General features: G+C 42.3%; 1 protein-coding gene across 7 annotated transcripts in view; it reads left to right on the plus strand.

The window, feature by feature from the left end:
- Positions 1 to 2,584: 2,584 nt before the first annotated feature.
- The window catches only part of ATAD2B (ATPase family AAA domain containing 2B), an 83,274-nt gene continuing 64,594 nt past the window's right edge, over positions 2,585 to 21,264 (plus strand). For 5 of the 7 annotated variants that reach the window (XM_050709478.1, XM_035560218.2, XM_050709480.1 and 2 more), the window contains exons 1-3: positions 2,620 to 3,058; positions 18,529 to 18,683; positions 20,851 to 20,897. In XM_050709478.1, the coding sequence (XP_050565435.1) occupies positions 2,900 to 3,058; positions 18,529 to 18,683; positions 20,851 to 20,897 (361 nt within the window). In that variant the 5' untranslated portion in view covers positions 2,620 to 2,899. Of the gene's footprint in view, positions 3,059 to 18,528; positions 18,684 to 20,850; positions 20,898 to 21,264 lie in introns of all 7 variants that reach the window. The other 2 variants (XM_035560215.1, XM_050709479.1) reach the window with 2 other exon arrangements.

The following is a 21,264-nucleotide window of genomic DNA, read 5'->3' on the forward strand; positions in this document are numbered from 1 at the left end:
AAAATGGCGATGGAGCTCACATAGAAGCTATAAAGCCATAAGCTGCTTGAGTCAGAGTAACTAGCCACGCCTTGTAAGAGCAACAAGACAACTAAGAAACCTGAAAATAAAACCATCTGCCAAAAACAATCTAGGGAGTAAACATTCAAAATGAAGCATGTCTTTACATGTTCCCTACTATGCTAACATAATGAGAATAAAGCATTAAAATGTTCAAAGCAGTGAGCAGGGATTTTTAACAACATCAATCCCTCTACAAGAGTAGTCCCTCTGGCATCATAAAGAGTACTCACTTGAGTATGGTTCACAGGAATGAGATCAGAACATTAGGAAAAAAAAAAAGAAGAGAAAAAGGGACACAAGTGTGGTCAAAATATTTAGTAAATATAAAATAAATAGCTTTCATAATTGTGGGTTTTCTGTTGCTTCAAGCAGATCTGGATAGGCACCCAAGAAAATCAATTTGCTTGCATAAAGACAAAGTTTACTTTACTTTTAAAAAGTCATCAGTGCTCACGAGAGGAGGAATGCTGGTTTGAATCAGGCATGTTGCAAGCAGATGTTATGCAAGCTTCCCCAAAGAGTCCTGCCAATGCATTGCAATCCTGAGTTATGACATTAACTGCAACTGCAATCTGGGCCCTTTTTTGGGCCACAGATTGATTTGTTGGTTTTCCCAAAATGGGGACGATATTTTTGCGATGTATACAAAAACCTGAAGAGGACCGACATGTTATTTTTCATTTTCAGACCAACAGAATTTGGACACCATATCTGAATTACAGGACTTACCAGTAGTAAGGACAGAAATAGGAAGGCACATTATCTGTCATCATATGATTGCAATATTAGCTCTTCTTAGCAAATATATCTCCTAGTTATTTCCTGCAACATGTTTAGTAAGGGGCAATCTCTTGCAGTTTCCTTCCATTCCTACTTTTCCTGCTTTTGAAGGATAAAAAGAAAGTCATATCCTAGTATCATTTTAAAAAAATGTCTTAGGTTTTTAATTAAAATACTCCTTTAGCCTACAAGTGTTTGAAATGGCTACATCCTTTCATAACCTTTAAACAAATAAATAAATAAATAAATGACAGGTACGCAACAAACCAAAACTAATCACACTGAGCAGAACAACTATACTTTTGAAAGATTCTGCAGTCTTATTAAACAGTAGATGAAGTACCGTTGCCATTACAGATTAAAAGCTCTAAGCAGAGAATGCCAGATAAGATCATAATTTCTACTCCCAAACAAACTGTATTTTGGGGTATCTCAAAAATGAAAATTTGTCTCTGTATGCAGATTTTTTTTTTGATTGGAAATTTAAATGGCCCGTTTTCTTTTTATATATCCTATTAGTGCTGTTATTTTGTATTTTTGACTAGATGCTCTACCATACTCTTTCAGACTTTAGTCTTGAAATATGTTGGAGTATGCATGTAAAACAGAATTAAGTTTTTATATTTATTGTTATTTACTAAAACATTATTGTAATTTCCATCGTCAAACAATAAAAATACTGACAAAGCTTGTATGAGCCTAACAGCCCGAGACATGTGATCAGTAATTTTGTCAAAGAAGCAGAAAGTACTAAAGTAACTTGCCCAGCAATGCCAAACAAGTCAGTGTAAAAAGAGTAAAGGCTGAGACTTCATCACCTACAGCTCTACTCTTCTATTACTCGGCTATATTTCTGTTACAAAACTTTGGGTTTGGGGGCTTATGTGATGATTTTGGGTTTGGGGGCACGCCGTGTGATGAAGTTCAATAAAGGCCATCACGTTGTGGTGTGAGGAATGGTTTCTTACTTGCACCCAAGGAGCACCGGTGGGAAGGGATTGGATTATAGCTCGTGAACAGTCTGAAAAGCGTTTGGTCATCCGATGTACCGTAATAGATACTATTCTTCATCCCTCTAAAACGTGATTATTGGATCTGCGATAGAGGAGGGAGACAAGAGAAGGATCCTTTCCAACTACTGAGCGACGAATGTGAAATTCAAGCCGCGGCTACTGGGCGAAAACACCGCGGATGTTATCGGCGCCTCGCACGGGGAGCACTCCTGATAGCTTGGCTACCAAGAGGATTTCTTGCGAGCGAAACCCAGCGGGCTGTGAAATAAGTTTTCCACTGAAAATAGCGGAAATCCTACCCTGGGGCGGCTGAGTTGCCGGGCGGCTGACTAGAGGCTCCCAGGGCGAGCGGGGCAGGCTCCCCCAGGTGCCGGGGCACCACAGCCCTTTTGGGGGGTGCCACCTTCCAGCAGCCCCTTCCCGGGCCCTTTACCCGCCCCAGGACCCCTCGGTTTAATCCCTGAGGGGAACCGGGAGGCGGTGGCGGCTCCTTCGTCCCAGCGGGACCGGGGGCGCGCTGCCCCGTCAGGCTGAGGGGAGCCGAGGGGAGCGCCTCCCACCCCTCCGCTCCTACCGAGCCCCCAAACCCCCGGACCTCTCCCCGCTCCTTGCGGGGGGAACCCGGCCTCATTTCCCCCCTCTTTTCTTCCTCCCCGGCTCCACGCCAGGCCCTCGGATCGCGCCGGCGCCGTGCCGGAACGTCGGCAGCGGGGCCCGCACCGCCCCCCAGCGGCAACGGGCGGGCTCGGCGCGCTGCGAGGAGAGAAAGGGAGAAGGGGCAGTAATGGCGGCCAGGTAGTGCGGCGCTCAGCCCGGGCGGCGGCGGCGGCGGCAGCGGCGGGAGGAGCCGGCGCGGCTCCGGCTGTGGCTCTGCCCGGCGGAGCGGCGTCCCCAGAGGACTTCTTCTTCTTCTCCTCCTCCTCCTCCTTCCCCCTTTCTCCCTCCCCGGTCGAGCCCCGCTGTCTGTCCGCCCTCCCTCCTCCCTCCGCACCGGCGGCGTTTAGCCCCCCGTGTCCCCCCGGTGTCCCCCCCTCCCCGGGGCCATGGTGAACACCAGGAAGAGCTCCTTGCGCCCCCTGGGCAAAGCGGCGGCCCCTGCGGCCGGTGCCGGCAGCCATTTCATCTCGTCCCGGACCCGCTCGTCCAAACGGGGCACCAAGGCAGATGCGGCCGGGCTGGAAGAGACGGCGGCGGCGGCGCGGGTGAGGAAAGGGCCGGCGGCGGGGAGCGGTGGAAACGGAGGGGGGGGGAGGCGGCGGGCAGAGAAATAAATAGGGGAGGGGGAGAGAAAAAGGAGGAGGGGGGCAATGGGGGGGGTAACGGCAGCGAGGGCCGCGGCCGGGGGAGCCGCTGGGGACAGCGCCGCTGCTGCCGGGGGGGGGTGCGGAGCCGGGCTGAAGGGGGAGAGAGGAGGGACGGGGGTGAAGCAGGGTATAGGGGGGAAAGCAGGGTGTCGGGGGAAGGCAGGGTACGGGGGTGAAGGCAGGGTACGGGGGGAAATGCAGGGTACGGGGGAGAAGGCAGGCAGGCTGCGGGGAGAGGCGGCGGAGGAGGCGCCGCGTCCCGACCCGGTGCCGCGCTGCCTCGGCGACGGGCGGCGACAGGCGCCGGCCCTTGACAGGGGGACACGGGGACACAGGGACATGGAGACGGGGACGGGGGACACAGGGACAGGGTACACGGGGGAGTTGTGGCGCTGCTGCCCGTGGGGCAGACAGGGCCGGCGGGGGGGGGGGTCCGGAGCCGAGCTCCCCCTGCGGCCGCGGCCGGCACTGCGCCTGCCGCCAGACAAAAGTTGGGAGCTGCGCCTGCTGCAACTTCGCAATCCTCTTGCCCTCTTTCCTCCTCCTTTTTTTTTTTTTTTTTTTTTCTCCTTTCCCCTTCCTTAAATGACCTCAGTTCGTCCGAAGAGGGTGTTCCTGGCGGCTTCCGCAGAGAAAGGCTGGCGTTTGGGAAAGCTGCCCTGTTTTTGTGACAGCCCCAAGGAGGGCAGGGGGGGATTTGCCGGGGCTCTGCTGGTTTAAGTGGAACACTTTCTCAACGTAACTTATAACAGCTTTAACTGTGATCCCTAAAAGCAAATGATTCTATAGACTGCTATCGAAATCTACTGTTTCTTAAATTATAGCTGGGAAGAGGAACTCGTGAACCCCTTATTTTTGCCTTGGTGTCTCTAAGTGTATCTTAACAATGCTATTTTTTTTTTTTAAGTATACGCACGTCTTTTTTTCTTTCATGATTAAAACCTCAGGTATTTGAAGGTTTAGAATAACGGTTATAGCTCTCCACACGCATATTTTCAGAGCAACGTGTTGTGAAAGACCTGGTGAATACGGAAGTGAAAACCGAGGGTCAAAATGTTTGACAGTCGCACACCAACTGACCACGTCCTGCCCTCTGCGAAGGAAGAAGTTAGTCACACAAGTAGAAAAACAATAGCAGCCGGGGCAGATCAGAAAAATGACACCTGGAATTGCCAGAAAACCTTTTGCCCCATGCCTTTTGTTTAAAAACACTGTCTGGATACTTGCTCTGTACATTATGTGCTTCTCTTTCGGTTCTGTCGTGCTTCAGTTCCCTTCCTCACATCTTATTTACTCTCAGTGGTGCCTGTTCCTTCCTTGTATAACTTCATTAGGCTCATGGGGATGTGGAACATAGCTGTAAAAAGCTGTTCTGCTTGTTCTAGTATGCAGTTTCTGTTTATTCATATCATGGGTCTTGTGGTTTGTGAGGCAAAGTTTGGTGTAACCCTTCCTGGCTTGCTTTACAGAGAGTTTACAGCTGCTAAAAATAAGTTGGGCATCCTTCTGAATATTTCTCATCTATGAATAACATTTGTATACTACAGATTATTAAAACGTATGAATTATGTTATTGTCAGAGTGTAAAGAAAGGAGATTATATAAAATATTGTTATAAAATTGGTAAATACATCACAGGATACATCCCATGCCTCTAAAGAAGTGTTTCTTCTAAAGTTAAGTGAATATTTTTGGCATACTGGACTTGTTTCTCTTCACATCCAATAGCGTGCGTTTGAGGTAGATAATTTTTTTGTTTAGATGTAATTGCCAAAGGTGAGCAGAAGTTACCAGGAACGGTTTGTTGTTTTTCTTTTTTCCCTCAGTAAATTTTGTAGTATATATATATATACTATATATCCCACCATATTTTGAGTTATCTTTGTACAGCTCTTTTTCCCTTCAGATCTAACAATTTGTCAGTGTTATAGTGCGTTTCTGAACTCCCCTATCTCCTTGAAATAATGCCAGAGAAAAGGATTTCAGTGATTACAACATGAGTAAGTGTAGCACTAGGAAGACAAAGCCTTTGCTTTTTGGAATTGACTGTCAGGAGACAGATAGTGAGACTGTGTTTTGCGCAGAAAGTGTACTGGGATTGTTTTCATCCAATTGTATGTATTTTGTCAAAGTTGACTGGAACAGTGTGTTCTTTTAAAATCTTTTGGTTGTAATGTCAGAAAACCAGCCTTTACTACGAGCAGTTAATTGGGTTAATCGGCTGCTAGAGTTGGGAGCTGCTCTGTTACGCTTTTTATTTGCACCGTGTGACTTAATTTTCTTCCACAGAGATTCTGGCTTTGAATTCGCAGAGAAATGCTCTTCAGTGGCAATGCTTGTAATTACCTTTCAGGGTGTATTTTGAAAGATCATCTGTTTGTTCCTTATTAGCAAAAAGCTGAATTAGTAATCTAATGGCATCCTGTAAAATGCTGATTGGACTGGATAGTATAGATACAAGGTTAGGAGTTGTCTTCCACCTCTTTTTTCTTCAAGGTCCAGTCTCCTCCTCCTCCTCCTCATTTTCTTGTGGGTATTGTGTGGTTTATTTATTTCTTTATATATTTTTGTATTCATACTTTTTTGCATTCATTTACAAGAAGAGGCTTGAATCCCTCTTCTCCCCGGTAATGGCTAAAAGAATTCAAGTTTCACAGTCACAGGATGGTTGTGTTTGGAAGGGACCTCTGGAGATCATCTGGTCCAACCTCCCCTGCTCAAGCAGCATCCCCTAGAGCACATTACCCAGGATTGTGTCCAGATGGCTTTTGAATGTCTCCCGGGAAGGAGACTCCACAACCTGTCTGAGCAACCTGTTCCAGTGCTCTGTCACCCTCACAGTAAAGAAATTTTTCCTTCTGTTCAGATGGAACCTCCTGTGTTGCAGTTTGTGCCCATTGCCTCTAGTCCTATTTCTGGGCACCGCTGAGAAGAGTCTGGCCCCATCCTCTTCACACCCTCCCTTCAGGTACTTACACACATTGATCAGATCCTCCCTGAGCATTCTCTTCTCCAGGCTGAACAGGCCCAGCTCTCTCAGCCTTTCCTCATAAGAGAGATGGTCCAGAGCCTTAACCATTTTAGTAGGCCTTTGCTGGACTCTCTCCAGTAGCTCCATGATCCTCTTGGGAGCCCAGAACTGGACACAGTACTCCAGGTGAGGCCTCACCAGGGCTGAGCAGAGGGGAGGATCACCTCCCCTGACCTGCTGGCAGCACTCTTCTGAATACCCCCCAGGGTACAGTTGGCCTTCTTGGCCACAAGCGCACATTGCTGGCTCATGGTCAGCCTGCTGTCCACCAGGACCTGCAGGTCCTTCTCCAGAGAGCTCCAGCAGGTCAGCTTCCAGCCATAAATAAAAAAACTGGCGTTTATTCCTCCCCAGGTGCAGGACCCTGCACTTGCCCTTGTTGAATTTCAAGAGGTTCCTCTCTGCCCAACCCTCCAGCCTGTTGAGGTCCTTCTGAATGGCAGCACAGCCCTCTGGGGCATCGGTCACTCCTCACAGTTTTGTATCATCCCGAGTCATTGATGAATAATTCTGGACCCTGTACAGACCCCTGGGGGACACTGCTAGCTGCAGGCCTCCAACTAGATGGCAACCCTCTGTGACCTGCCGTGCGGCCAGTTCTCAATCCACCTCACTGTCCACTCGTTCACCCTGCACTTCCCGAGCTTTCTTATGAGCATATCATGGGGGAGACTGTGTCAGAAGCCTTGCTGAAGTCCAGGTAGACAACATCCACTGCTCTCCCGTCGTCTGTCCAGCATGATTTCCCTTTGGTGAATCCATGCCGACTTCTCCTGATCACCCTCTTGTCTTCCACATGCTTAGGGGTGGCCTTCAGGATGAGCTGCTTTCCAGGGATGGAGGTGAGGCTGGCTGGCCTGTAGTTTCTGGGTCCTCCTCCTTACCCTTTTTGCAGTCTGGGTGATGTTTGCTTTCTTCCAGTCCTCAGGCAGTTGCTAGTCTTCGGGTTCAGTACTGTGTTGAGTTGCATATTAATAGTGCCCATTTTTGTTTGATCGTAATCTAGAAGCAACACGCATTCTGTGGAAATGGGCTGTAATGGTCTAAATGCCTTTATTGTTTTCTGTGTATTCCCTCAGTGGCGTTTTCTCATCTTGGAGAAAGCAATATTTGAAAAGTCAGCTGGTCTGCGTTATTGAGTGGCGGCTGAGATGAATACATGCGTGTCCACTGAGCAGACGCAAGATTAAAATTAACAAAATCCCTCACTAAATGGATCACGGAGCCAAGAAGTTTATTTTCTGAAATGATGTAATAGCAGAGTGCCACAGAGAGGGTACAGAGCGGAAAAACTGGGCTATGCTTTTATTCCCTTTTCCATCATTGATTTATAAACTACGTAACAAAGTTAAGCTGTCATTACATAAGGTGCTGTTCTGCCTTTATATAAGTTGTATGCATTTTTTTCTTTCTAGTACTAAAACTTGGGAAGTCTCCTGGGTTGACATTAAAGCTTTCTGACAAGAAAAATGCATCAAAATCTTCCACGGTTTTCAGAAACTGAATTGTGAAACAATGCTTGTAAATTCTGTGGGCTTCATTCAAACTCTGGAAGAGTCGAAGATAGCGTGACCGTAACTGGTTAAATCTCTGCTCTAGATTAACTCCGATGTTTTCAGACGTCGAGTTGTGATTGTGTTGTAATATTTATTTGGCAGTTGAAGTGTTTTTTCTCAACATCTTAAAACACAAAAATGCTGATCGAGAGCAGGAATGAATTTATTGTGAAATAAACACTTTTTAATCATGCCATTGGATTAGTTGGACATTTTAGAAATGTATACAAGACTAACTTAATTAGGCAAGAAAGCATTAGCAGTGCCTTAAGAGCTACTTGAGGGCACTGTGGTGATTGTAACACATGATCCTAGCTAAAAGTAGTACTGCCAACATCATTCAACTTGTTCAGTGGCAACATAGAGCTCTCCATTGTACTTAATTGCTAATAGGAACAAACACAGCCTTGGGATTGACATAAAGTGCTGTACTGTGGTCGAGTTTAAGGCTAAGCAGCATTTTTGTGCACTGTAATACCCATATATTTCTGCGTCTCTTACTGTAATTCCTCAGTCTGTGACAAAAAATATTTTTTTCCATCTTGGAAAGTGTGATAATGCATTTTTGGTAGCATAAACCCATTGCTGCATTTGACTCCTGAAAGAAGTCTTTAATGGTCAACTATTGAAAACATATAGTCAACTTTTAAAATAAATAATATACATATATATTTTTAAATACTGGCTTTAAACATGAGCCTTTGAGCTTTCAATTTTTTTTTTTTCTTTCTGAAAGAGCGGGATTCAGATTAGTCTATTTTCTCTGAATGCCTCCTTGCAAAGTGTCGTACACTGTTCGGATAGTCTGTGGTTTAGAATAAAGCTCTTAGCAAAAGTTTCCTTCTTCCATAGGAAAAACTACACTTAGGGAAGCCTGCATGTGAAGTACTTCAAGAAAAAAGCTCCCCTTAAATACCTATATTAAAAAAAAAAAAAAAAGTATTACAGTTAAGAGTTTACACTGAGGCTACCCAGCACTTTCATGGTTCTTTGAATTATACCCTGAAACACAGAGCCTGGTGAAGTTATTCACAACAATGTCAGTTAAAGGCAGGTTCCCAGGAAAGCTCATTTTAGCAGTGGGGTAAGATGTAGGATTTGCTCCGTTTCCGTGGTCTGCTGCTCTTCTGGGACGTACCAGGAGGAGGTCGGTGATGTGAAACGAATTGCACGGTCTGTCCTTGGGAGGGTGGTACTGATACAGCTGTGACCGGGGCAGAAGGAGTAATTGTCGGAAGGAATCGATGTCCAAGCTTCTGTCAAAATATTTTATGGTCAGCATTTGTAATCCTTCTGTGCTTCCAGACCGGCGTCCTGAGTTAGGATTCTTACAAGCGTCGTGCCAAAGCAGCGTGGGCCACTGTGAAAACTGAAAATTGCTCCTCGTAAGTGTGCGCGGCTTGTTCTAGGAGGCAGTCGTGCATCTTGATCAAAACCCTGCCTTTGCCAAAATACTGCTACAGGGCCAGAAAAGGAAGCGGTGTAAGGACTAATCCAGCGAGGGAGCGAGACCTCCAAAGAATGCTCAGGAAATGGTGTTGATGTTTGGTGTGCTGCATTGCTTCCTCTGAACATTGGGTTTGTCCCAGAGTAATATTAATAAAAGCTGCTGCTTGAACGACTGTCTCTCGGTTAAAACGTGAAGCAGAAGGCTTCACCGATTGTTGTGAGAGATCCCATGGCAGTTGTGCAAGAGTGGCATACAGCTTGGGGTTACAGAAGATAATTAGCTCAGGTAATTACATTCTGATCACCTACATTCCCCTGCAGTTTCAGTTGGATGTGGTATGGTTTTGCATAGCCTGCCCTAAATTGTTGAGTGTTTGCTGCGCTGTGGAGAAGTTCTCATTCCATTCTAGTGATGCTTTAAATTATTCCTGGGTAAAACTCTGAAACCCTCCTCAATCCAAAGCATCCAGCAGGAAGGAATCAGTGATGTGAACCTTTCATTGCGCTTATTCTGTGTTTCTGTGACCGTTTCAAATGGCGCTGATTGTTTATTCGATATTTCAGCTCTAATATATTGCTTTGTGTGCGGTTCATATCACTCATGAACCCACTTATTGCAAAGGGAGCTGACTGATTTTCATCCTTTTTCATGGTATCACTTTATTTTTTCTGTACTCTTCATGCTTTGCTGCTTTTTCTAAATTTTTGTCTCCGAGTTTAGTGCTGCCTTTATTACCTTTGATGGGGTTTTCATGGTTTATTTTAACCACTAGTTGCTTTAAATCGTTCAAGTGGTGTTTTGCATTTATACTTCCCTGGGTTCTGTTCCTGAAGAAGTTGAATTTCTTCTTGCTTGGTAGCCATTGAAACGTCCCACTTCTGTGCCACTTGTAAGGTTAATGTGTTACCTTCTGTCAGCATTTTCATTTTGAACCCAGTATGTGTGTGCTGGAATAACTTCAACTCTAGTTTAACTAGGAATAAATGATGTAGCTTTAGTGCTTCTACCAGAAATATGGAACTCATGAGCTTGTCCAAAGTTCCTGAGCAGTTTCTGTAGCCTTTTCTGATTTTTTTTTTTTTTGTATCTTTATGCTTCTAGCAATGTGTATGAGTGAGCTAGCTAACTTAAAGCTTTGGTATGAAGCTTCTGTCCAGCTGTACTCAGAGCAGATACTTTGGCATGGGCATTTTCATGATCTAGAAAACGGGCTTGTTGCATTTCTCCAACATAGAGTCAATACCTTAATTTTTAAGTGAATAAGTAGTCGAACTGAGCTATTGAAATAAATGGAAGTTTTTCTTTCTGTACACAGGGAAGATGTTACTTGCATCAACATTCGTTGGAATTCATCATTCCAAGTATTTAATAACTACTTTCTATTATTTCTCTGATTTATCTTTCAGGCCTTGAATGTTGTGTTTATTATGATCTTAAATTTCAAGGCATTCATCTTAATATTTCGTATTACATTTTTATACAATGTTAGCTTGGTTTTACTTCTGAAATACTGTCTTTAAGTGCTCTGTAGATACAGATGTAGAAGTATTCTTAATCCTGTGGTTTTTTAACACAGAAGGAAGGCTACCTCTCTATTTGCTACAGACGTTTCCTTGCGAAGTTTAATGGCTCAAACACCTGGTCATGTCCAAACCTTGGGAAACAGGATTGTAATAATTTGTAAAAGTTTGCATAAATATAATTTTTGCTTTAAAGGACTTTGGCAGTAGAATCTAGAAACTCATGGGAGGAGTTAGTATGGGTCTGGTTAAAAACATCTTCCTTCAGTGTTGAATTAGGAAGATCAATGTTTTTTAAAACCTTCCCATGTGTGGATCTTCCAAAACATCTTCAGGTGTGGACAGCAAGTGAAGGCCGCCCCTCGGCGGCCCTGCTCTGCTGGAGGGGTGTGATTTCCCAGGCGGTGCGAGCCGCTTGCTGTGCAGCTGCGAGAAGCAATACACACGCCAGTGCTCCTGCTTGTCCGGCCATTTGATCGGCTGGATCGGGCTCGGGTTGCTGGTCCAGCTGAAAACAAAGCCTCCTCCCCACTTCCCCTTGCCTTGATTATCAGCTGGTGTTACAATGTGATTATCAGCTGGAGATCCGCAGTGTCACGCTGAGTTTTGGGAAGCCACAAGAGGGAGGAGAGGAGCTCACTTGTAGTGGAGGGCTTGGAGAGGGGCGGTGATGAGTGGGACAGACCTCAGCTCTCTGTGGGCTCTGGCACAGTTTGGCAGAGGCTGTGTGTAGCAGACTCTCCCTCTCTTTCACGAGCCTACAAGCAGCCCATGGATTGCAAGAGTTTCTGGATGTCAGATCAAAAGCTGGCTTTCAACAGCTTGTCCTTTCGGCACTCAGCCTGCTTGTGAACAGGTGTCTCTGGTACAGGCAGGGTGAATGGTCAAAAGCATGAAAACGCCCAATAAGCAAGTGGTGTAGGCAGAGCTTTCTATTTTTGCCTGGTCAACTCATAACTTTTCTCAAAAGCTTTCACATTTAATAAATATTTTGAATTTTGGAAGTGAAGAGCTCTAGGAAATAAAACGGAAATCTATTGAAAGAATGAAAGCGGATCTTCTCATGCAAAAAATGGTGTTTCAGGTGAATGAGTCAGAAAGAATCTATTCTGAAAAAGACCAGATGAGGGTATATTTTACATTCTTATGGCTACTGCTGATGCAAGCATTGTTTACTGAAAAAAATACAGAAATGGGATGATAAAAGAATATTGATCATCTTGCAACTGAGGCATTCTTTTCTATCATTATCACCGATGAAACACAGCATTAATAGTTCTTTACTCCATGATCATCAAGCACTTCTTAAGTGTGAATCTTATTTGCCCTTAACACCTGTGTTAAGGTCTGATAAATGACAGCGTGCAAGTAGAAATTTGAGAATTGTGGCCAGCAGATGGGTTCTCTTAAGCCAGCTTGGTCACTTTTCAAGCTGTTGGGAAGGTAACACAAGGTCCTTAATAAAACTTGAAGTTCTTAGTAAGGTTGTTAATGTGCGTTAATCCACATACATTCTTTTTCTCAGCTTCATGTCATTTGAAGGCACAGGCGTTAGGATTTTTAGGACACAATGGTGGATGTGTAGCATGTAGCAGTGCATGCCCTGCTGGCACGAATACGGATGCTACAGGCCACTGTGTCGTGCTGCGACCCGGAGTTGAGTCATGTTGCCTTCTTCCTCAGTCAAGTACATCAGGTCTCACCCCTTCCCACCAAGCAGGCAGTCAGCCCCCCGAAAGGAGGGGGGCTTGTGCCACGAAAACGTGGGGTCAGGACGGGACGGAGGGGGGGAGCTTGTGAGGATGTGTCAGTGCTGGAGAGTGGGTAGTGCAGTGTGCCATACGTGTAAGGCGAGGTGTGCTCCCGGTTTGAACACTGATTAAAACCTTTCAGTTACTAGAAAACATGCAGTTAACGTAAAAGAAGGCATTCAGCGTAGGTTTTGAAGGGGTTTGGTACATGATTGTCAGTCGACTTTATCATGGTCACGGCAGGAAATTTGTTTTATCTAGTTACTAGTGCTTGAAAGCAAATGAGCAAAACTAAAAACAACTCAAAGGGGTTGTGAAGTCTTTTGATTTTCCTGCTAGCTTAGTATGCCTAGCCCAAAAATGCATTAGGAAGGATACCTAGTTCTCGCCCAGCTTTCAGCAGTAGATCTGAACGGAGGTCTTTAATGCATTAGAGCTGTAGAAATTAGTATTTTAATCTACATTTATCACCTTTTTGCAGAAACTGATAGACAAGGGAGCAAGTGGCTTATCCAGAATCACAAGACAGACAGAGAGTGGATTTGGGCTATTTTATTGGTATGTTTGACATGACATTATAGATTAAATACAGCAAAAGGAAAAGCATTTGTTAACTGAATAGTTGTCTGAAGGCAAAGATGAGTGGTCAACTTAACTAGTTCGTACCCGGGGACACCTTCACATGTTTTTTTCCACGAGTACAAGTTTTATTTTGGAAAACAACTATCTTTTTTTTTAACCAAAGGAGTAAAAATAGTCATTAAATACCCTGAGTATGTAGTTTCTTTTAATGAACAGTCCGTTTCCACATGGTCTTTGAATGAACTCGTAGGAGAAAACGAGATCTTCAGCAGACACTTTTTTTGCACGTTTTATTTTTTAAGTATTAATACAGGTTATTAATATTCTGAGGCGTCTGAGAAGCTGTGTTGTTTTTCACGAGCTGCATTTCAAATGAGGTCAGAAATAACTGGAAGACCTGGATTCAGTTTCTCCAAAGTACGTAAAAATAAGTAGATCGCGAGATGTCTGAAGTTGCTGTTGTCTTTTCAAGGAGTGAAATGAGGAGGAAAAATACTTCTAAATATCCAAAGCTAAAGGAGAACTGAAGTTAGTAGGCATTTGTGAAAACCTGTAGCTGAAACACATTTCTTCATTATGCTTATTTTGCTGTTTTTAATTATGACAAAAGTAAATTTTGGGGTGTTGCTTGTTTGTTCAGCGAGGCAAAAAGAAGAACAACTAATTAAAATAGGCTGCTTTTTACAAAATGCAGGGGAATAGGATTGATCAGTTGAGGATTGAATGCCAGTTGGTCTTAATTTCATGTTTTAGACATGGGAAGGGATCACAGGTAAGAGAAGAGCATGCTTATAGGAGCTGAAAGGATTAAAATACTCGGTTCAAAACTCATGTCTGATTTGTGAAGTTGTATGAGCGATCATGGTAGCTTTCTGGGTGTGGTAGAGTTAGTCAGAGGAAGGGTGTGACCCACAAAATGTATGGCAAGGAGAGCAAGTTTAACCATCATGGAAAACTCAAATATATCAGCCTGTCTGCGTACCTGCGTTTTAATGCAGTTAGACTTGTGGTAGAGCAGACCAGACGGAGGCTTTTTCTGAAATGGCAAGGTGTGGTTGTGGTTTGGATGTCGTGTCATCCCTGCTCGAAGATGAGCTGAACTCATGCTCATATACTTTGAGATGGCAGCGAGAGGTAGTTCACGCTCCTCATGCGTTACCAAGACTGCAGGATTGTAGTTACCTTTGGATGTTCAGACCAGGACCAGTTACCTTTGGAGTTCTTCAGACCCCTACTGAGGAGTCCTTTAGGTATTCTCCTGGCCAGGACATTCAACTTACTTAAAAAAAATATATATATATGTATATATATATATGTATATATATCCCCTCCAAAAATACCACCCGACCCAAACGTGCAATCCCTTACGTGATCTCTTCAATATGCTAGAAATAACCATTGTGTTTTAACTTGAAAATGAATCAGCTGTAATGCTTTAGCTGGTTGGTCTGTGTGATAAACCTGATGGCAATCAGTTGTTGGTGAGCAGCTCCGTGGTGTGTGTGTCCTTCAGTCCTGCTCAAAGACTCTATCAGTTTGGTCACTTCTTTTCTAGGTCAACAGACTGAGAAGGAGAATTTAGTTTAATTCATTGATTTCTAGTTTGTGTTCTTTCAAAACTTGTCTCTAAATGTTATAACTAAAGTTGTCTTAGTATCGGTTTTTTATTTTCAGATTTATGTAGGGGTGATTTGGGAGAGAGGACTGCAATAACATGGTATGCCAGTGTTCTTGTAGCACCTCCAGGGATATGTGTATTATAAGATGATAAACATCTTCCCATCATTCTCCTTTTCATGCAAAGTAAAGAAAGCAGAGATAAGTATGCAGCTGTAAGTATTTTATTGCTTTATTTACTTGTTTTGGATTTGGTTACTAGACTGATCGTTGCCACCATTCCGCTGCTGGCAGTGAAGTTACATTACCGGCGTGTGCCCACTGCTGCTGCAAGACTCCTGGTGTAGATCCTTAGCTCCGCAGCTCACTTGAAGTACTCCTTTGGCTGTCAAACTCAGTTACGCTCTTGAATATGAAGATGATAACGAACGCTGTTTCTCCTGCCTAGACCAAGGATGTTGTCGTCTTAACCCGCTGGCTATTACTGCTCTCACCTATGAGTGAGTTTCCTTCAGTGCTGGTGTTTCGTTAGGAGCTCTGAGTTCAGTGCATTAGTTCTGACTTCTGCAGTTACATTCTTCATTTCTTAATTTTTAGGTTTGATGCTTTCACCATGCATTTTTCTTTCTAGTCCTAGAACATTTTCACACTGTGTACTGCTAGGTAATAAGCTTCTGGGTTGAAACTGAAGTACTGTTTTTAATCATTAAAGGTATAAATGGTTTGCGACCCAGTTACTTGAGGGAGCAAGCAGAGTGCAGAGGAATCATTAGACCTCCTTTGCTATAAATGGGAGGAAGTGGTGGGTAGGCTGCTCTCTGTAAAGGTTTCTCAAATTGGAATTAATTTCTTTTCTTGTTCTCGTGTCTCCCAGTTCAGCTAATCTCTTGAGAGTAATGAAAACTCCATCTCCGTGTTTTACTGCAGGTAGCTGACAAGTCTGGATGGCAGGCTGGGTGTGAGTTGATTCTCCAGAGCTTAATTTTTTTTAAGAGCGTTAACTGGAATATGGAATTTGGATACTTATTAGTATGTGTAATTTTTCAGTGATTTCTTTCTGTTGGAGCTTTGTTATTACCTCTCAGCAAGGTATTTTGTATGTTAGGGGATCTACAGCAGGTGTGCTAACTGAAGGTAGGGTTTGGGCTTCACTGTCTTCAAATTTGACCTCACTTTATACTTGAACCTAGCTGGGACGTGACTGCTCGCTGCGTTGCCTTTGACCACTGCATAGCCGGGAGGAACAGAGGACAAACCAGGAACATCAGCCAATTTTTGTGACTTCGAATGAGAGGCAGGGAGCTGGAGGACATGCAGAGAAAGGCGGTCATCGGAGACCTGGGAGGAGTCAGGATTTCTGCACGGCAAGGGGTAGAGATGGAGTGTAGGAAAACATGCATTATTAATTTCCCTGCTCGCAAAATAGCTTTAATGTTACCCCTCATAAAGCTTCACTACTTGTTTGTTCCCCTTTCTGAGCTTCATTTTCTCGGCCTGGCCAAGCCGGTTTGAAACTGGTTCTGTGGCTTGCCTTGAAACTCTGCTCCCATCCCTGCAGAGCCGCTCTGGTAATTTCAGAAAGTACCTCCTAAAACCGACTTCGGTAGGGCATGCTAACACGTAGTGGTGTATTTATGTAAGTCCACAAATAAGCTTGCGGCTAGTCAAGGGATAAAGTACACGTACAAATGCTTACGGTGTTCAGAAGGGAATAAATACGGTATTATAATAGTGAAAAGTAAGTCTTTTGCGGGTGCTGACAGTCCTGCAAACAGTCTGGCTGTACACTGTGTTGTACAGTGGAGGTGCTCTGTACATAGAAGGGGTGGTTGGTACCTGTGCTGTCACTGTGCCTAAATCTTAGGTTCTGATCCCAAATCCTGCTTTGCGTAATTTAAAGTTTTGCTTCTGATCCTCTAGTCAAGATACTACAAATACTAGAGGGAAATTATTCCACTTCTTCAGGAAGTACATCAATGAGGAAGAAAACAGTGTTTCTGTTCTGTTTTGTTGTATTTTGTTTTGTTGTCGAATTCCTAAGACTGAATAGTAAGATAAACATCTTGCTTTCCCTGGGCTTACCTCAACAGGTAAACAACTATGATTAAAACTGCTTTTAAAATGGCATGCGAGCGTGGGCTGGTTAGAAGCTAATACGAGATCTTTGTATTCAGTATTTTCAATGCTATTACAAGTATTTACCAATATTTGTGCTATAAATAAAAATATATTCCATAAATAACAAATTATAACTAATACAGTATTTAATAATTTGTTAGTATTATTATAAGTATTTAAGTTAATATTAGTTTAAAATGTCCTTGGGGATAAAATGGTAAGGCGTGATGTAGACAGCATGTTTTACTTGCAGCTTTCTATTCCTGTTCTTACCTCTGCCATTTACTCATGTTTTTTTTTTTTTTTCTTGCATTATCTTTTACATTTTTCTCATCTTTTGGTGAAATGATTCAGCTGACTAAGCAGGTAAGAAACTAATCCAGCTGAAGAAAAGCGAGCATCTGCAGCTGTAGTGCCCTGGTTTGGTTTCTGGGTGGGTCAGATAAGCAGCAGGATAAGACAGGGGGTTGTAGTGGTGCTGCTGAGCCTGGGGTTCAGCAGTGTTGAGCTTCTTTGGGTCCGCTGTCTCCCACAACTGCACCCATGCAGCTGGTTTTCTGTAGGCTTTGCCACTTCCTAAATATGGTGCTGTGACAGCCTTTCTTCATCCTAAGTTAATTTTTTTTTCTTCCCCTTGAGTACTCGAGATATTCAGTATTTGAATTATCTGCAGTACAAAGCAGATGGTGGTTGCTGATGAGCCAGATGAATAAATTGGACTTCCACAACCATCTATTTGCATACAAGTAAAATGATCTTTTTTTTTTTCTTAGTTTGTCCTCACTGACATTTCCTGGACCTTGGTATTTGGAAATCGGTTGTTGCAGGAGAAGATACATACATTTTATATATTTATATATATATATATATATTTTAACTCACAAGAACAATCTTGGTTTAAATTTTTGGTTTGCAGAGTCTTGCTTTTTCCCTCCTAGTTCACCATGACAGTCGCAGATCCTCCTAAGTTGCCTGTCCATGCACTACTTAGGGACAGAGCTCTCGCATAACTCCTCCTGTCTTTGAGTTTCTGTCTCTTACTGCTAATAAGCCACAGAGGAAGAACTCCGGTAGTGTTGTGGTGCTTTTTCTAGGTGGTAGGACTGAAGCTTTAGTGTGTGTAATGCTGCTAACAAGCACAGGAGACTGAAAGTGCTGTAGAAATACGTCTGCTTTCAGTTGCTCCTCAGTTGCACGTCTAGCAGTAGAAGGAAGATACTGCAAAACTCTTGCAAGAAGGAAGAGTGTAATGTGACTGTTTAAGCATTTTAAGTACAAAGATAACATCAGTGGGATAAATTCATGCTGTGTTTCTAAGTATCTTAATTTTACTCAGTCCTTGTTTATCTTTATTTCACTATTAATTCGTTTACAAGTAGGGCAGGGGTGGCAGTGTCATGTAAGAAACACAAAGTGCAATGGGTGAGAGAACCAGAATGCTTGTTCTGGAAAAAATGATCAAATATACAAACGCTTAATGTTTCAAATAAAATATCTTTATAGCTTCCAACAAATTTTTCAGAATAAATATTTTTAATATTTTGGGCAAGCCAAACGCTGCAAGTTTGACAGGGGAGAGAGTTTAACTCTCAGAGTGCCTGGCTTTATTTATCATCAGTTACACCTGTCTGTGTTTCCATTAATTAAAGTTATCTTCTACCAAGCTTAATTTTCCTCATTTTTCTACAAGGGTATATAGAAATGAGCCAACTAAGTATGGTCTGATGCCTTTTTTCTTTTCAGAAAGATGAAGGTAGTGATGGTAGTTTGAGCGATAGCCACATATCTCCTCCTGCCAAACGTACCTCAAAACATGCTGATCCTGTGTGCAAAGACAAATCAAAATCACGCAGCACTGGGCAGCGAGAGGAATGGAGCATCTCAACTGGACAGTCCAGGTAACTTGGTACTAAGAGAAAAATGAAGTTCTGTCAAATTTTCCCATATTTTTGACTCACTTCCTCTGTTTCTGCAGCGAGCTGCAGCTTACGCTCAAGTGTATTTTTGAAGCATGCTATTTCATATAGTTTCCCTGTTATTTTAAGACTCCAGGAATGGGGGTTATATCAGTCCTCTCATCTGTATGCTTTCTTTCTATGCAAATGTGTGCTAAAATGGAAACTAATTTTTATTTCATATGCAGTCTGAATTCTAGATTCCTAATACATCCAAATTTAGTGACTTAATTGGTATTTTTATGTACTTTGTCTATAAGAAGATATGACATTTTAATAAAGAAATCAGTATTTTTGCTATCTTTAAGGAATAGATAATGGTCAAGTTTCTTTCCATTGTCATTTTCAGCCTCTCTTGCCTGTTTGGCTATAAAGAATGAAGTAAACTACTATGTTTAATTAATTAAAGTCTAAGCCATGCCGCATTTTTATAACTCAAAAGAGGAGTAATTTATTTCATTTTCTAACTACTGATTAATAAGATTTTCAAAAGCATTCCTGTATTCACATGATTACAGGTAATTGAGACAGTATGGACTATATATTCCTGGGCTATGAACATTCAGTTAATAGTGATTCTTTTGTAGATAATATTTCTTATTTATGAACAAATTGGAGTTCTTACAACACTTGGTATAAAAGAGTGACTGCAATTCACTACAGGACTGTCATCTGCTAGGATGACGTATTTAGAAACTGTGTAAATCTTAAAACGGATTATTTTTTTCTGTTTGCTTTTCCCTTTTAAAACAGAATAAATTGAATATAATATGTTATGTGGCATGGTCATCTAAAAATATACTGAAACTCATTTTTTTTTGTTTATAAGTATAGGTTTGTACTGTAGATATTAGAAATGCTAAGAGATGAAAAAATACTTGATGTGGCTGGGAGAATTTAGATCACTGTGTCAAATGAAATTTGGTCAGGATACCTAAGCTCACGTTGTTACATAGAATGTGCTGTGACATCCATGCATATGTTTTTTTTTTCGTTGTTTTCTGCCAAAATCCAAAGTGCTGTGCCGTTATTAGGCACAGTCTAGGCAATCTCGAGTCTTTAAGACTTTTCCCAAAGGTTTTGTTGCTAAACCTTCATTATAATCAAATTTCACTTCTTCAGTTGTGGTTTCTAAAAAAACTTAAAATATCTGACCAGAAAAACGTTACTGGAAAGTTGGATGTGCACATGATACGTAAACGTGGCTTTCTGTGTTGCTACCCAACCCTTGCAAAAATCCTTAGGTTACCTTTGTTTCATAAGTGTTACACATTTCTTAGGAAAATAATAGCAGAAGCCCACATCTTCTATTCTTCCATTAAGTTGATAGTTTTGTAGTGTGTTGAACTCTCGGTCACATTTAAATTAATTTAGTATTACTAAGATTTCCCCTCTTTTTCCTCTTCCCCATCAAATTCATTCAAGCTTTTCAGTTTGAAAACAGGGTATTCCTTCCTATCCGGTAGTGGTAGGCAGTAAATGCTATAGTTTGCTTGTCTGTAAAATACTTGGTGTTTCTGAGGATGGAAGAGAGATTAAAATATATATTTTTGCCTTTTGTGTGACTTACTTTCCCTTTTTGTGTAACAGTATTAACAAGTTACTGTTAACAGTCTGTCAATAGCTGTAGAGTTCTTGTTCATTTGTATTCTATGCTAAATATTCTTTCAGACTGCCTCATAAATAAGATTTTTTCATTTTTAAAGAGAAAAAGTGAACAATTGTTTATGCAGTAAAATTTCAGAAAATTGCAATACATTTTTTTCTCAATCTATGAAATAGTAGAATGAAGTTAATTTAAAAATAAGGACTATCAGAGATTGATAGAGGGGGACTAATATAAAAAAGGGACTGGTAAAAGAGATGTTTGGATAACTGGGGGGATCCGTATAATTGGTATTTGGCAGTTTTGCCCTCATTCCAGTGTTGGGCATGAGGCAGACTTCAGAGACTGAGTCTGCTCTTACTTTGACGAAGGTTTTGAAGTCATGGTTTATCGTGCAACGTTTTAAGTTGGATTTAACTTTTAAAGTTTTATTTTCATTGTGTAACTTTTGCTTGGCTAAGAAATGAAAACATTATTTGTTTTTCTAATCTAATTGTTTCCTAGGTTAACTTCTCAGCCTGGTGCTACACTACCAAATGGACGTAGCTTATGTAAGTGTATTACAGCCAACCCTTTAGCATCTATATTTACATTTAACAATTTTATGTCAATGGTTTTTAGTTGCATATATTTTTAATAACTTTACTGATTACTCATTTTGACCCAAAAGTTTACTGTTTTGGCTCAGTTTCCTTCTGTCAACATCTTGGATGCTCTCTATGGACATGGGGAACATTCTCAGATGAAATTCCATTTCTCTTCTCAATTCAGACCTCTTGGCCATGATCTTGATGTTTTCCTTAATTACCAAATTTACTGTTAGGGACTAATTTTGGCCTTCCTCTCCCAGCTGGTCTCTTTAATTTACTTACTCTCTTTGCTCGTTTAAGATTTGGCCTTCTGTGGTTCTTAACATTA

Source organism: Cygnus atratus, chromosome 3, assembly GCF_013377495.2.
Source record: "Cygnus atratus isolate AKBS03 ecotype Queensland, Australia chromosome 3, CAtr_DNAZoo_HiC_assembly, whole genome shotgun sequence".
Taxonomy (NCBI): domain Eukaryota; kingdom Metazoa; phylum Chordata; class Aves; order Anseriformes; family Anatidae; genus Cygnus; species Cygnus atratus.